Source organism: Hemicordylus capensis, chromosome 2 (assembly GCF_027244095.1).
Source record: "Hemicordylus capensis ecotype Gifberg chromosome 2, rHemCap1.1.pri, whole genome shotgun sequence".
In the NCBI taxonomy this organism is placed as follows: domain Eukaryota; kingdom Metazoa; phylum Chordata; class Lepidosauria; order Squamata; family Cordylidae; genus Hemicordylus; species Hemicordylus capensis.
In genome coordinates, this window is record NC_069658.1 from 188841960 (window position 1) to 188859258 (window position 17299).

At 47.3% G+C, this 17299-nt stretch overlaps 1 protein-coding gene across 2 annotated transcripts in view; it reads right to left on the reverse strand.

The window, feature by feature from the left end:
- Positions 1–991: 991 nt before the first annotated feature.
- Positions 992–17299, reverse strand: part of USP11 (ubiquitin specific peptidase 11) — a 41637-nt gene continuing 25329 nt past the window's right edge. The window contains exons 10-21 of one of the 2 annotated variants that reach the window (XM_053289014.1): positions 14432–14656; positions 14006–14089; positions 13807–13901; positions 12463–12669; positions 9914–10008; positions 9483–9815; positions 7862–7932; positions 7663–7775; positions 6339–6488; positions 5443–5558; positions 3626–3714; positions 992–2526 (exon numbers count right to left, since the gene is read on the reverse strand). In XM_053289014.1, coding sequence (XP_053144989.1) covers positions 2353–2526; positions 3626–3714; positions 5443–5558; positions 6339–6488; positions 7663–7775; positions 7862–7932; positions 9483–9815; positions 9914–10008; positions 12463–12669; positions 13807–13901; positions 14006–14089; positions 14432–14656 — 1752 coding nt within the window. In that variant the 3' untranslated portion in view covers positions 992–2352. The remainder of the gene's footprint in view (positions 2527–3625; positions 3715–5442; positions 5559–6338; positions 6489–7662; positions 7776–7861; positions 7933–9482; positions 9816–9913; positions 10009–12462; positions 12670–13806; positions 13902–14005; positions 14090–14431; positions 14657–17299) is intronic. The other variant, XM_053289016.1, reaches the window with a different exon arrangement.

Sequence of the window (17299 nt, forward strand, 5' to 3'; positions counted from 1 at the left end):
AGATCCAAGAATGACCTTTAACCCCATCCAGCAATATAGAACCTATCCTACTGAATCCATCTGCCTTAGGTGGTGTTGTGACCCAGTTTTGGGGTTGCAGTTCAGCAAAGACTCATGCTGTACTCAATTAGCTCTGCTGTAGAGGGCTGAAGCTTGAGGCACTGGGAATGTTCCCTCCTGAGAGGCATCAGTCAAACCTTTAAAGGCTACCTACCAACTCTGGGGGGAGAAAGTCCACTTTGTCTTATCTAGCACCAAGGAAGAGCATGAGGCCTTTTGAAGGTTGCAAGGGCTTCAGCTGAACCCATCATATACAGAGTAAGGGCAGAAGAAGTGTGCCTCTCACTGCCCATGCTATCCTGTTCCTTAAGAAGCCAAACTCACCCATGTGGCACCTGGCCTCTGTTGCCATTGATTTTTGCTTCAGTCTTCCTCCCAATGAGAAATTACTGGGACTCCTGCGTGCTAACTCTTTGGGCTTCATCCAACAGCCAGTGACCTTTCCTTTATTCAAGTGGTGAGGAAGTCTCCAAGCCAGTGGCTATCCATTCTGCTGGAGGGTGGCCCCAATACTCCTCTGCTGCCTTCTCCAGTGAGAAATAAGCCTGGCCCTGTTACAGTAGTAGGATGAAACCAGAAGCCAGCAAGGGCACAGGCCTAGCTTCTCTTACGGAACTGCCAACAAGTCATCTTGTTTTTACAAACCAAAGGGGACCAGGGATCACAAGTAGCAGCGGGGGAGGGCTCGTTCAAAGTGGGGAATAAAGCTAAGAACAGAGAATGGCTGACATGATGAGGAAAATCACACCAAAGTCACACTGAATCTAAGAAGGGCCAGTTAGGCTAACTTGTCCCATCTGAAATCAAAATGACAACCTGAAGTAATATGTTCTATTTGAAGTTACTTGAATTTAATTTTCCTCAGCATGTCAGCTGGTGTTTGTGTACATTTTCACAAGGAACTGAATATAAATGTAGAGAGCCAGGGGGGAAAAAGTTCACGTGCCATTTAAGAGAAGTTCTTTTATGTACAGTTTTTGCCACATGCCAAAAATATTTTCATCTGCAAAAAAAAAAAAAAAAACTTCAAAGGAAAAAAGCCCCAAGAGTCAAGTGAAGAAATCTTCTTCCCCAAATCCTTAAGAAAATGCTGCCTGCAGAAGCACAGAGTGCGAGTGCTCTGTTCGTGTCCCACTCTGCCCCATCCCACCCCCACATTGCACACAGAAACCTATTTACAAACCAGCACGATCCCTGAGCCTCGAAGCGGCGGCAGAGGTGGGAGACACTCGGCAAGGGGGAAGAACACTAATACCACTCCTGGGGCCAGGGCAGGACACTGACACCCCTTCCTTTCCCAGGAATTGGAATACTTAGGGGGGAGAACCCTCACAGCTGATGGTACTGGACGATAGGGGTGAAGTTCCTCCTCCAGCCCCATGAAGGGGGCAGCCTTAAGCACAGACTAAGTAGCTCAGTGCTGTCCCTTTGATGCTAAGACTCAGAAGCAGCATGTTCCAGCCTGGCAGCTAATATGGCCACCACTGTAGCTGGAGGGGGACTTTGGAACCAGAACACTGTGGGAGAAGAAAGTCCAGAAATTCATGTATGGTTCAGGATTCAGGCGTTGATGGGTGTGAGAGGGGGAGATATGGGGGGCTGGAGGGGTGGGAAGTGCAGCAGAAATTATTGCTCTAATTGAGAGGCAGAAGGAGGCACTTGAGAGGTAAGAAAACAAGGGGCTGTTTCTTCAGCTCCATGCAGTGACCAATGACAGGGCTAGAGGGAGTGTCCGGCTGGCTTCAGGAGATGTAGAATACCCTTGTAAGGTCTGCTCGAGCACAGAATCGGGTACGTCCAACCACAGGCAAGGACCTTAGATCAAAATGCAGCAGAACAAGGGCCGTCACCCTGATGCTAAGAGTAGAGTATTGGGCGAGAAGAGCAGCATGGGCGAGGGCTCACAGGAATGATGCACTCACTTCTGCTCCGGCTGGAAGGTCTGGCCCTGAGAATGCCTCCCCATTTTTGAGATGAAGAGAAGATCACTCCCCTCCACCCCCAAATCTTACAAAATGCTGGTGCAAGACGCTGGCCCTGAAGGGGGAAAACCAGACCTTCCCCTTCAAAGTAGGGAAATTATGTGCAAAGAAAGGCTCCTGCACTTTGAAGCACAGAGGAACAGCCGAGGGATCCATTTGCTCCAGTCCTACTTCCCTGTCCTAACCCTATTCCAAGGCCTGAGAAAGTTGCCACTGGATAGATTCCAGCTGCCAGCTTCAGTCTGAAGAAAGGAAGGTGCCCGACTCTCGACGCCCTCCTCTCCTGTTGCAAAGCGGGGTGGGGCAAAGGTCAGTCCACGTCCATGAAGTCCCGGTTTGCTTGTTCTCTGGAATGGGAATCACAGCAGGGCTCGTAGTGCTCCTGGTCTCTGGTGGCAGCAGCACTTGTGGGGGCAGCAGCAGGGTGAACTGGGTGGCGTATTTTGTCCTGACGTTGATAAAAGAGAACATAGGCAGCTTTGGACTGTGGGAAGAAGAAAAAGAAGAAGTGGTGAGGTATGAGAAATCTGGGACCTAATCAGAGGAAAAGGGAGAACGTATCACAGATGGATGAGGGTCCCAGATTGTAATTCAATCCCCATCAATGCTACTGGGCTACTGGATTGATGGGGACAAGGCAAGGCTATTCAGGTCAAATGTAGGAGTTCAAATAATCTGGATAAAAGTTATTATTTATTTAACATTTATATTCCGCTCTTTCTCCAAGGAGCACAGAGCTGAATAGATTAGCTCTATTCAGGCATTGCTTTGTACATATATACATGTACATGTTTTTGCATGAATGACTGTACATATGTTCATTTTAAAAGTGAATCTAGGTACAGCCAACACCCACCCCTATGCAGGGTACAGATATGAAGCATATTACTGTACATCCATTGAACATAATGCATGAATAACTGTATGTGCAGCTAAAACTTCTCCAGGGTGGAGAGGTTTTTAAATTTCATGGCATACATCCCCTACAACCCCAATCCCCCACCTTTGGGACAACCCAAGCAAGGTCCCTCTATTTTCTGGTTTTCCAGCCCAACAGACACACTCAACATTCCACAGGTCCTGGAAGCTTAAATGTTTTTAACTTAAAACAAGAACAAAACTAACTTCTGCATACTTAGGAAGTCCTCCAAGTATACAAAAAATGTTAACTTGATTTTCAGATGACCTTGCTTCATTTCAGATGAAGAGAAACTCAATGCCCTCATATTCAGTATTAGGAGGAGTGTTGTTCAGAGAAACATGGCGCCTAGCACTCTGTCACCACCCCCAAACCCTTTGGGATCTGTTCAGGTTGACCTCTAAAGGGACTTCCACTGTAAAATGGGATGGTATCACTCTGCTTGAGAAAGAGGAATGTGTAGGACAACTCAGTTTCGCCTTGTTTTTAACAAAAAGCTTGATCTGTTTGGAGACGCATCATCCTAGAGGTCCAACTCCCATCTTCTCACAACACAAATACAGGCCAAAGAGAATTTGGCACTTCAAGATTTGGCAAAGATGACAGGGCACTGTGATCCCATTCAGTCAGAAAATGTCAAGAGGACAAATCCAGTTTCACTCACCTCAATCTGGGCTTTTAAAACTGAAGAGACACTGCTGTCATCAAAGTAAAACCACGTCCCACTGTCCTTGTTCCGGGCAAAAGTAGTGTCTAGAGGGCAGAAAGTCCAGTCAGCCCACTGAAGCTCCATTTGCTCCAAATACCCATCAAGAAAAAGGATACTGACTTGCTACACGGACACAATTGCAAAACACTTTCCCATATGTACTGAGGGAAAGGCAAAAGAGATGACCAGGCCAAGGAGCTCTTGTCACCGGCTCCTATAGAAACCTGCCTGGCCTGGGAGGATGGTTGGGACAGCCCCGCCCCCAACTTCCCAGGGGAAGTCGTGTGTGCCCTGAAGGAGAGGGAGAGGGAGGCCAGGAAGCTCTTCACTTCAGCTCCTGACAACACTTTTTAAAACCATCTGTAACAGGCTTATTTTTAATATTTCACTTGTGAACCAGATCCTGTCACTTGTGAGCCAAGCACTTCGCACAACTGCCTGAACAGGCTTAAGCCCCCAATGTTCCACCTCCTGCGATGAGGAAGAATCACGCAAATCAAACCCTTGCACAAATCAGCAGCTTGCACGCAATACCCAGCTCACAAGAGATAAAATCTACATGACAGAGGGGAATGGCAGCCATTTTGCTCCTCCATCACACAAAAACTACATCCCAATTTTCATTTAAAATAGAATTGCATGAGTGTATGTTCCTAGCCTTAATGGTTATATAGATCAGCTTTTAAAAACAAACTGAAGATAGCATTTGTTAAAGGCTCTGAAGCTACAGAGGGTTTGGGGAGGTCTTCCAGTATCTATGGAAGGGACTTTTGCTCTCTACTGATCTCCTTCCCTCCCGGGGGACTAGGGATGTGCACGGAACCAGCGCGAGGGAGTTCAGAGATTGGGGGGGGGAGGAATGTGTCTGACGTGTGCCGGGTACTTCCGCTTACTTCTGGTCCGATGAGGAGACGGGGCGACAGGGAGGTACGCTGCCGCCCCGCCAAACCGGTCTACAGTGGAGCACTAGCAGGGGGAAAGCGGGGGGAGGAGGGTGAGTGCACCCTCCCCAACCCTTAAAGTCACCCACCACCACCACCACCTTCAAACTGGTGCTGCTTTTGAAGAGGACATTCTACCCAAGATAAACATAGTTATACCCTCCTGAACCACTGGACACTCTCTTTCTCAAGCATCCTAGTGGAAAGAGCAAAAAGCAACTGCTGATTTTTCTGACAAATCTGAAGCCAAAACCACCAGTGATCAAGAGAAACCCATACGATGGCTAGATTTGCATAGAAACCACCCATATGAACACACTTTATTCTAGGACAGTGGTTCCGACTTGCCAGCCTGGGGTCTTCCAGATGTTGATGAACTACAACTCCCAGCACCCCCAGCTACAATTTATTGTGGCTGGAGATGCTGGGAGTTGTAGTTCATCAACATCTGGAGGATCCCAGGCTGTGAACCACTATTCTAGGAGACTCCGCATTACCATTCTGTGACTGCCTTATTTTGCAGCACAGAGGACTTAAGCCTAGCACAGGAAGTGCTGTCTCTCTCAGCTACTAAAGTTGATGCCAAATATTGCAATTCATAGAATAGGATCAATTAAAACGGAAGTTCTGTGATTTGCTCAAGTTAAGTTTCCCAGATTGTACATGGAGGAGAGAGAGCTAATTTCTGGATTTGCATGAACTATGCAGATTCTTTTGATGGTCTTTAAGACCTATAGCAGATGCGATTTTGCTCCTAGCTGTTCTTCCCCAGTTCTGGGGTTCTCCTGCCCACCACCCCTCTACTCCCCTCAGTCCCAAAACAATACGTACAATGCCCATCTCTGAGGCTGCCATAGTGGTTGGACACAGCAATGAGGTCATATTTATACAGCATAGGGTCAGTGTCTTTCCGTGGCTTGATTATAACGTCTGAGAAATCGAGATCCCTGCAGAAGAGAGACTGGAATACAGTAACTTTTCTCCACATGTTTTGGGGCACTCAGCATGTTTACAATAAACAACCACCCCTAATGTGATGTCCAAGTTATGCTAACTCTCAGAACAGTGCCTCATACCTGTTCTCAATAATCCTTCCAACCTCTCTGTGAAGTAGGCCAGTTACAGTGGTCATATTACAGTGACAGGTGCAGGCAGTTCCTGGCTGAGCCAAGATTCAAACTCTACTGCCTGCTCATAGCTCAGACTCTTAATGCACCTTCCATTCCCTTAGGGGGAAAAATTGAAGGGCTCCCTTTTAGCAGGTTTCTCCACAAGCACTGTAGCTCCCCCTTTGCAAACACCACCGCCAGCTTGAGACAGCTGTGGCTCAGAGCCATCCCCCCTGGAGTCAAGATGCCTCCTGAAAAATCTTTAGTGAAAAGGCAGAAAGCAGGGGATGAGCAGGGAAGAGACCTCCACAGAGGATGCAGATTTGACAAGGAGAACTGAGTAGGGACAACCGAGCTCACCCCTAGCACAGCATTTGAGGACACACTCAGTTTGGGGGAAATGGCTACTTTCCAGACAGACCCCTCCATGGAGGATGAAGCCCCTTGATAGCCTTTTGGCCTCTGGAAGCCTGAAGATTAAGAAGTGCACATCTGTCCTCTCACTGAAATTCCCTGCTGGATTTCAGAAGGGATTTCATCTCAAATGGCTGCTACCTATAATCTCCCCTCCTCACTCATGGTCTTCAAGTGCAGGTACAGTTTGGCTCCAGCTCTCACCGGATGGGGAACTCCACAAGGGTGTCGAGTTTCTCCCGGGAGTGCTTGGTATAGGAGAAGCGCTTGAGGTGAATAATGAGGATCTCTGGCAGTGACCACAAGTCCAGCTTCTTGGTAGCCAGCTGATGCTTTTTGCAGGTGGGGCAGTACCTAGGAAAAAGGAACTCTGCATGAGACATGGTACTGAGAATCCACAGCTCTCTGGGAGGACTTGCAGTTTATTATTAAGAATATTTATATATGCTTTTCAACAAGTAGTTCTTAAAGCTGTTCATGTAGAAAAAGATGGTTCTTTGTCCCAAGAGGACACACAGTCTTTAAACACGCACCCCAAACCACAAGGCAGCCACCAACAGCAGCCACTGGAGGGACGCTGTGCTGGAGTTAGATAGGGACGATTGCTCTCCACTAGCTAAACAAACATAGGAACATAGGAAGATGCCATATATTGAGTCAGACCATTGGTCCATCTAGCTCAGTATTGTCTACCCAGACTGGCAGCGGCTTCTCCAAGGTTGTAGGCAGGAGTGTCTCTCAACCCTAACTTGGAGAAGCCAGGGAGAGAACTTGAAACCTTCTGCTCTTCCCAGAGTGGTTTCATCCTCTGAGGGGAATATCTTGCAGTGCTCACACATCAAGTCTCCCATTCATATGCAACCAGGGCAGACCCTGCTTAGCTAACGGGACAAGTCATGCTTGCTACCACAAGACCAGCTCTCCTCTCTACGAGAACCACCCTAGGGAGGAATTCTGAGCCAGATTGTTTTTTCTGGGGGTGGGAGAGAAGAGAACTCTCAGGGGGACCAGCCAGATCCAAAATGACCACCCAGAATTCTACCGCCGTAACCTGCATAATACACAGACTGGTTCTGCCTGGGGTGCAGCCTTCCATCCTACTGGAGATTCCAAGCTATTTATCCTTACCTAATGAGCTTGATAGCTAAACCGGAACTTGAACCTTGGTCTTCCCAGGCCTAGTCTCAACACTCCAACCACTATACTACATGGGCTCTCCCACACTTTCCAACCAGTCCCGGAGCAGTCCGACTAGCACTGCCAGAACTAACACTGACTAGAACTAAGTGTAGCAGTTGGAGTGGCAACCAATGCAAGGCACAGAGAGCTTACGCCATAAAGAGGCAGCAGCAGCAGCAACCTGACTCCCCCATCTGTTTTATGGTCCTGCCACAAAAATGAAGCTTGACACATTGAAGACCATAAGGTCAGGGCTCCCTGCCCATCTAGTCTCTCTCAGCTCTCTGCATGCAGTTCCTTCTTCCTGGATGGCCCTCCCTCCACCACCCCTCAGCACAAAGGCTCTTACCAGGGATTCTCTTCCTCCAGTGTCTCCACAGTGGTGAACAGTTCGATGCACTCCTGCAGTCTGACCGGGTTCTTTTTTAGCATGTAGCCCATGCAATCGTGCTTGACATAGCCCTGAAAGACACACACGGCTGTTGGAGAGATCAGCTGCGGGACTCTCACCAAGAGCTGAAAGGATGGGAGGGATGCCTCACACTCACCTCCGCCTCGGTCTCATTGTAGTAGTGCTTCTTCATTTCAGAGTCCCAGTCCATAGCGATGTACGGTTGGGCTAGGGGAAGGGAAGAAGAGTGGTTAGAGATACAGAAATAGTTATCATGCTGGAAGCAGTGTGTGTGTGTGTGTCACACAGAGAGAGAGAGAGAGAGAGAGAGAGAGAGAGAGAGAGAGAGAGAGAGAGAGAGAGTGTGTGTGTGTGTGTGCACGTGCACACATACATAGAGGTTTCCTGCTAGCTGGGCAGGGATGGTGGTTTTCCTTTATAGCAGGGGGAGAGCAGCGGTCCATATTCAAGCCAGCATACTGTCTTTCCAGCAGATGTTACTTGCTGGTGTGTCCTCCCTTGTTTTTGTTTACGACCATGAAGCCTTTTGGGACAGGGAACCCTTTTTTCCATCTCTTTTGCTATGTAGACTGCTTTGTGAACTTTTTGCTGAAAAGTGGTATACAACTATGCTCAGCCAACAGATTTCTCTTTGGTGTGTCGCTTTGAAATTCACTTTCCCATTTAACCCCTGCAATGCAGGAGGCCGTGGGGGGTGACGACGGAGCAAGGGCTGGCCTTGCCACCGCTGGCCCTGGCAAAGAGGACTCAAGTGATTGTGGTGAGGCCAGCTAAAATACAGTCCTTCCATTATTCTAACCAAGGTAGTGATCTTCACTATTTTCCAAGTGGGGGCCACTTTGGGGGGGAAAACCAACTTCCACATGAGAGCCGTTGCCTACTGTGCTGACCTCTGCACAGTGCTGTGCTGTCCTCCTTGCTGCGAGGGTCCTTTGAGAGAGAGGTGGAGCCCCCTCTTAAGAGCTCTAGAAGGGCTACACTTCCCAGCACTCCCTGCGTGCCTTCCAAGAGGAGTGATTTGTCCTGGTGCTGGGCAAAGAGTCGCACTGCACGGTGGGGGGACTGGGCACAGTAGTCTGCCTTGGCCGAAGCTTCACACAGGTCCAGTAAGCCATTTGTTAGAGAGCCACACTTGGGGCCCCTCAGTGCGGGCCTTACAGCGAAAAACCGTTCTAAGGAGATTACAGGGTAATGGGGGGGTACCTTTTACACTTCTTAATTTTTCCACTCAGAAGTCACCCTGAGAATACTTATCAAAGGCCAGCATATAAATCCTTAAAGCTAACCAAATGGGCAGAAAGGCCCCCCAAGGAAGATCATCAGATCTAGCCCCGCTGCCCTATGGAAAAAAACTACCATGCCTCAAGCTCCTACAGGTGAATCCAGATTATAGTGTGCCAGAAGTAAAATACATATATCTAATCAATAGGTCAGCTGGTGGACACCTCTATGGCAACCAAGATCACAAATGGGAAGCCAGCCCCACCTACCCAACCCCACATATGTACCTAATCTTCTCCTCAGAAAAATTTTCTTAAGGCACACATAATTGGAGTCAACCTTTATAGCTTTTCCAGGCTTTCAAACATGCATTCTGCAGTCACCTCCCTTTACGACAGCACTGGACCCAAGCCTATAGGTAGTGCCACTAGTCAGCTGTAGCCTGATGGTGTCCTCCTGGCATCTGTATGCGTTTGAGCTTTTCCCCCCTTGACTTGCTACAAGAAGCTAGCATGGACAGAAAAGAAACGACTCACAGTTGAAGGAGACCGCACTGCCTTCGTCCTGGCCAGCCATTCGATCACTGGTACCGTTAGAATTGACAGGCTGGAGGGTGAAAAGCATTTTTCGTCGTCTCTGTGGCAGGCAGCATTTGCGTTTGGCCTGGTTGGCTGTAGGAGGGCTGGGGCTAGAAGAGGGGGAGCGGGGGGCCTGGTGGGGAGATGTGTTAGGACTATGCCTCCCCTGCACACCAGCCCCTTCCTCCCCCAGAGATGCATCTGAGGGGTTTTCCTCTGTCTCTGAGCTAGGCTCCTGGCTAGTAGAGCCTTCCACTGTTGTCTCCTCCTCTTCCTCTTCTTCCTCCTCCCCTGTGAATTGGTGGGGGAAAGGGCAGACAGAAATTGAATGGAAGTCTTATCGCCCCCTCCTCCACAAACACACAAATACACAGTCTGCCCCGCCTCACCTTCACTCAGCCCATTGGGTCTCTTGCTGTAGAGGTCTTCCTCCTCGCTCTGATCATCCTCCTCTTCCTCAGAGTCTGGTTGTATCACGTAGCGGCTGCAAAGAGATGCAAGTCACACCCCCAGTCTTCAAGGGGCAGGACCTTCCCTTGTGGCAGCAATGCAATGAAAGAAGGGCCATAAAACAGGACTGGGGATACTGCACTCAAGTGCAATTTGGTAGAACAAGGAAGCAAATATATAACTAAATATGATATTCCACAGAATCTGGTAGCAATTCTGTCTAGATATTTAAAATCTTATGTAACCTAGATCAATTTTTAAAGTGTGGGTCATGAGATGTTAGGCACCGAGCCCCTTGCTAATTAAAAAATTCTGGAACTCAGAAGGTGTATAGCAGCTGGTGAGAAAACGAAAGCGCTTTAGAGATCTTTCCCCCTCGGAAGCAGAAAGGGTTGTGGAAGTATTCTTCAAGCTGAGAAACTGTGTGTGTGTGTGTGTGTGTGTGTGTGTGTGTGTGTGTGTACACACAGGCGCGCACAGCCAGCCAATGTCTGGCTGGCCTCAGGCCCTCCTCTTCCACCACCAGCACATTTCCAGCTCTTTGGGAAACCGAAATAAGAATGAATTCTGCCCATCATGTAGCAGGCTTCTTCACTCTGACAACAGCTACCAATGGAAGTTTACTATGAGGACAGAATTCACATCCCATTCCCCTAAAATGGTATTGGTGGGTGCAAAGGATGCTAGGAATTAGAAAACTTGCCACAGGATACCAATCCCCATGGCAAGCCGAGCTGCCATGCTCCAACATCTACAGAAAACCACTGGGAAAGATCATCAGGAGGTTTGGTGCAGGGTGTTATCATGCTGACGACACCCAGATTTATCTATCCATGTCGACCTCATCAGGAAATGGCCTAACTTCCCTAAATGCCTGCCTGGAAGTGGTAATGAGCTGTATGAGGGATAACAAACTGAAGTTGAATCCAAATAAGACGGAAGTGGTCCTGAATCCAAAACTTTCTGGTTTCTCAGGCTGAGCACTGGCCAGGAGTGCTTTTTATCAGCTTCAGCTGATGCATCAGCTATGCACATTTCTGAGAGGTAAATACACTCTATATGGGACTGCCTTTGTATGTGGTCTGAAAACTACAATTGTTAGAAAATCCAGCAGCCAGACTGGTCTCTAGGACAATCTGAAGAGGCCATACAACACAGATTTTAAAAGAACTGCACTGGCTATACAAAGTGCTGGTTATTACCTATAAAGCCCTTAACAGTTTAGGTGCAGAGTACTTAAGAAAGTGCCTTCTTTGTCACAAACCCTGTCGCCTATTAAGATCTGGAGAGTTACAATTACATCTAGAGGTTACAGTTGCCACTGGTTCATTTGGTGGCGACTCAGGACCGGGCCTTCTCTGTGGCTGCCCCGGGGCTTTGGAATATGCTCCCTGTCAAAACAAGAGCATCTCCAACTCTGTTTGCTTTTAGGAAGACCCTCACTCAGGCTTATAACTGAAATTAATTTCAAATGGTTTAATTGTTTATTGTGTACACTGTCTAGACATACGCATGTCAAGCAGTATATATGAAATAAATAGTGTCTAAGCAAGATTGTATCCAACACCAACACAGTGTTCTTATGCCCCGCGCCCTCCTTCTAACATGTCTGAAGTCAGAGTCACATCAAACCTGAAGTCAAAATGCAGCTAAACTTTTATTTTCTGCTTTAACTCCAGAGTGCAGGCAAATGTGACTGAAGCAATTCAAAAAAGGTTCTGCCAGAGATGTGGGCCATGAAGAGGGAAGCAGCATGACTGATAGGGAGGCAAAGGCTGTTTCAGGTGTGGAGATGCAAGGGGAAAGTACGGGAAGGAGAGCAAATGCAGGCAGTGGGGAAAGCTGAAAACTATAGCCTTGCTCTTTGCCTAGCATGTCCTTCCCCCTCCCCCACAAGGAAAGCTTCTTGGAAGACGAGGTTCCTAACCCACACGTTCTTGCAGAAAAGGATACAAAGGCACTTGTTTCTTGATTGGGACTGGGAGAGTCCGGTTCAAACCCTTGCCCAGTAAGGAACTTTCCCTGTCTGATTTTAGGCAGGTCGCTTCGGGCTGGTTCACACAGGCATGCACATCACTTGGCAACTGCAACATGAAGTACGACTGGCAGGAACGGGTCATCACAAACAAGCACTTCCCTATCACTTCAAAGGCCATGTTCTACAACGCCATCTGTTCAGATGTGCAGCTGCCAGTCATCAAGTGCTGGGTAATTAAGTTATGTACATGCATGTGTGAATCAGGCCTCAGTCTAAGCCAGAGCCTTTGGGATATAACAGGGCAAGGCGAAAACCCAAACACGCTGCTCCCCTTTGGCTAGAGAGACCTCCAGTCACTCAACCAAGACTATCAGTGGTTCAGTTTTAACTAAGAACTTCAGCTTTAGGGTAATATGCTCATGCGCCCCCTTCATAACAGGCAGATGGAGCCAAGAGGGTAGTCGGCTGAAGAGCGTTTCAGGCTGGGTAGAGTCACACAAGGGGGCTCACGAGAGGCGGTGCAGCAGAAGCTGGTAGAGGGCATCCCAAGAAAGCTGATCCCGTGGCACAGACACCAAGAGCGGGTGGCCAAAGAGGACGACTCCATAGTAACTCTCATTGTAGTCACGTCCCTGGGTGCGCTCCCGAAGATACACAGGTAATACTACGGCATCCGCTGTGGCTGGGTCCTCCAGTGTGGACATGGACACCTCATAGCTGGAGGTAGAAGCGGGGTGGTGGTGGGGAGAGAGAGAGAGAGAGAGAGAGAGAGAGAGATAGAGAGAGATGAACAGGAACCAGGTGTACTCTTTCTGCCCCTCTACCAACACCGACCCTCACATATGCAGACTGCAGGTCCCACCGGGCTCCCAAATACATTTCAGTTGAGGTGTAACATTGAACAGCAGGGCTTAGCGTGAATCTAAGCAGAAATCGGGCGTCAAGTCCAAGTGCTGCCTCCACCTAGCGCTAAAAATGGGCAGTCCTCATCCTTCCTCTGGAATGGCTGGGCTCCACTCTGGCAGCAGCAAGACGGCTCAGAGCACTGCTCCCCTCCGATCAGCCAGCTCTAGCCTCCCTGACTTATTTGGCCAGGTTGGAGTCGTGAGTGGGCATCTTCCCATAGCTGCACTGTGCAAGGAAGAACCCCGCCCCTCTCTTGTTCCAAGCCGGGGAGGAAAGGTGGGGCAATGGGACACCTGCCAATGCAAGGGGAGATCAAGGAGGAACACGGAGCCCTATGTCCCCTGCTAACTGGGCAAAGAGGCACCTTTTAACGTGGTGATTCTCTTTATTTAGCAGGGGGAGAGTAACTGGCCCTATCCACCCCCGGCACAGGACCTCCAGTGACTGCTGCTGGTGTCTATCTTGTGTTTCTTTTTAGATTGTGAGCCCTTTGGGGACAGGGAGCCATCTTATTTATTTATTATTTCAATGTGTAAACCGCCCTGAGCCATTTTTGGAAGGGTGGTATAGAAAGAGAATTAATAATAATAATTAATAATATTTGACAGCATGCTGGCATACTGGGCTCTGCTGAAAACTGCTGTTCTGGGACCACACTCAATTATGGCACTTGAAAACATACCCTTAGAACTCCTTGTCACATTCTTACTGAAGCAATGCACATCTGGGCAGACAGGTAGCACTAGGGGTCCTGTGTAGGGGAAGCTCCTTTGAAACAAGCACCGTCTACCTGTCCACTTCATCCACAGGAGAGCATTCTCCAGCCCTCTTACAAAGGCACAGGAAGACTAAGCAGCCCCACTGGGCCCAAACAGTAGTTATCTGGCGGATCTGCCTTCCCTCCCCGCTTGCTCCCAAGGACTTGCTCCCCGCTGCTCCCAAACTCACACAAAGATGTCATCCCGGTCCAGGATGCAGCTCAGAGACTCCTCCTTCTGATAGATCTTGTAGAAGCGGTGACTGAACACGTCAGCCACCATCATCTGGGAGGGAGACACTGACAGTCAACACAGGGGAGGGGAGAGGCTACTACAGCCCATGGGATCAGAGAGCAGGCTGCATCCATTCCCTTGCCTCCCAAACTCACCCGCTCAGCAGGCACCCCGGTGTGCTTGGACAAGGTGTAGCAGAGATCTAGCACTTTCCCAGCCTTTGGGACAATCAGTCTGTGCTATGGGGAGAAAAGGGGGGGGGGTTGTCAACATCTGAGCCTACAGGAAACCACAAACACCCAGTCTAAAGCCTACATTCCCAAGGAGGTGGCAGCCACCCTTCTTGACTAGGAGCTGCCTTGGGAACCACCGTACTGAGCCCCTTGCCCTGTACATCATCTGCTTCCGACAGCCAGAGACAAGTTAGTTCATGACCTCCTTGGCTGCATACCTATGTAATCTCTCCCTCCAATAGCTAGGAAGAGAAGCTACTAGTTCCAGGACTCAACCCCAGTTCAGATAAAGTCTTACTTTAACTAACCAACCCACCCACCCACCCTTCTAGAAGAACAGATGAATACCTGCTCGGGCTTCTTGCAGGGGTCCATGGACACAAAGAAAACCTCCATGACCCGCTCCTTGCTGACAGGCAGGGGGGCACTGAGGTAGCAGAAGGGGTCAAAGGTCACAGAAACCTTGCCACACTTGGGGCACACCAGGGTGGATTTGAAGAGCCCATGGAAGATGTCGACAATGATGGAGTCATTGCGGCGTTTGTGGTTGCGCCAGGCTTCCTCCGCTACTTCCTGGAGGGAGAAAGAAGAGCTGAAGGTGTGGAGACTCTCTATTTCCTTCTGGTAAGGCACACATTACTGTCAAGGGGCTCCAAAAGCCACGAGAAGGCCTTGGCACGGCTGAATAACTGATTTTTCACGTGGAGATTGGCAGCTGAAACCACTGATGAAACGCAGGCACTACTTCTAAGCGTTTAGGCATTCTTTGACAACCCCGATGGGCTGAGTTCTCCTCAACACCCAATTTAATTTCTTTTTCTCTCCCACTTTTCTTCCTGTTCTTTAAAGCCAGAGGAAAACTGGTTATTCAGCTGACTCTTTGCTAGCTGGCACAAAGACACACGCAAGGAGGGAGAAAAAGATGGAGTTTGCTGGTTGTTAGCCATCAGATAGTATTGCCTCTAATGATAATTTATTATTAATTGAATGCCTCAAGCATTCATTAAGGAAGCTGAACACACACAACCCTGGAAGTTTCCACAGAATGCAAGAATTCATAGGGGAGAAACAACTGGGACACTTTAACGGGGGCACTGTTCCCTGCATCTTCTGAAAGCCCCAAGTAACCGACAGTCCAAAGGGCAGTCAATCTGAGCAGCTACATACTGCTTGCAGCCCAATCCAGTGACAGTCATTCAATGCACTGCTTCAAGCAGCTGCCAAGGGCCACCATGTTATGCCCCAGCCCCATCAGATGGTTTCAGAGAGCCCCTACTGGCCATCTGAGAGGGCTCTGCTCTGGGTGCAGACAATGACAGAAGCTTGGTTGTCATGCACTCGCAACAGGGCCTTCTCTGTTGCTGCCCCCAGACTCTGGAATGCTCTCCCAGTGGGTATCCGCTCCTCGGTCTCCATCACAGTTTTTAGAAAGCATGTTAAATCTTGGCTTTTTACCCAGGCTTTTATATGATTGTCTCTGCTGCTGCTTCTTTGTATTTTGTACTGTTTTTATGCTTGTGTTTTAAATTTTTAATCGGATTTGTTTTATATTTTTAGCTTAGTATTTTAATTGTGTCATTTTTTAAAATAGAATTTTAATTTTCAAAATAAAAAGCAGATAAAGGAGAGATACAACAGAAGTGTTCAAAAATATCAAGCAATACAAATTTTGAAAAAGGAAAAGAAACAGCAACCTCTTCCCACACTTTTCACCGCCCACAGTTTGATAATTAAATAAAGAAACAACCTAACATTTCATAATTACAGATGATAAAAAGCCAATTCTACTGAGTAAAAAAGAATCATTTCTATAAAATCATTTAATCATTTTTATAGAAAAATCATTTCTTCAAAAATGCCAAGTTAATGAACAGAATAACACCCTTCTGCAATATTTTATGCCATTTTTACCTTGTGTACACAAAAGAACATAAAACTGAATAAAAAAGCAACCTAACGTTCCATAATTACAGATGATTAAAAAACAAAAACCAATCCTATTGAGTAAAAAAAGTCATTTCTATAAAAAAGCTGAGTTAAACAGCAAAACACCCCCTTCTGCAATATTTTATGCCGTGTTTAACTTGTGTACACAGAAGATCATAAATCAAATCCTGACATTGGGAACAAATGGAGACTTTGTTGAATGTTGTAATTTATAAAAAGCTCCCAAACAGACATAAATGACTCAGAAGAGAGACCCTTCTTGTAAGCTGAGACTTTCGAAATTGATGCATAATCCCATAGCTTCAAAAACCAGTCATTTAAGGAGGGAATCACAGGTACTCGCCAATTTGTGGCGAATATAATCCTTGCTGCGGTAATCATATATAGAAATAGCTCATTAAGTTTAGAAGAAATGTAAGGTTTAGTCATACTGAGAACAAATATTTCTGGAAGAAAAGGGAGCTTAACCTCTAAGATTGGTTCGATTTTCTTATGAATTTGCTTCCAGAACAGTTGAGCTTTGTCACAGCTCCACCACATATGATAAAATGAACCAGGATGCTGGTTACATTTCCAGCAATTCTTCGAGATAGAGTCATCTATTTTGTTAATTGTCAAAGGAGTTATGTACCATCTAAAAAACATCTTATACCATTTTCTCTTAAATTGTTACTCAGGGTAAATTTAAGTTCTTCTTCCACTGATATTCCCAGTCAGACATATCAATCGACCTGTTAAAATTCTGCATCCATTTTATCATGCATTCTTTAATCTGCTCAGTCTCTGTGTCATATCTCAGTAACAATTTGTATATTCTACCTAACAGATGATCCGTATTTCGAGTAATGAGATCCTCATAGTCCGTTAATTCTCTGAGTTTACCACCCTGTATCTGCAACTCCTTCCGTACTATTGAACTGATCTGGGCATGTAGAAACCAAGATGAAGTAAGCGGTGGTTGTTCAGAAGATTTACTTTGGGCAAGGCGTTGGATTAAACTATGCAGGGTATATGAGTTCTCTCTCCAAAATTTATACTTGTACGAAGATTCCTCTTCATAGAAATACACATTCAAGATTGAGGTAAAAGGTGATAGCCTTGGACTTATTATTTTTTGATATTTATCCCAGACGTATAAAAGACTTTGCCTAATGGCATGATATTGTATCTCCGAATCTTTTCTCGAGCTTGTAATCCACAAATAGTTATGCAGTCCTCTAGAAAGACCAGAGCTTTCCATTCCAGTAAGATAACCATAGGGGGATATAA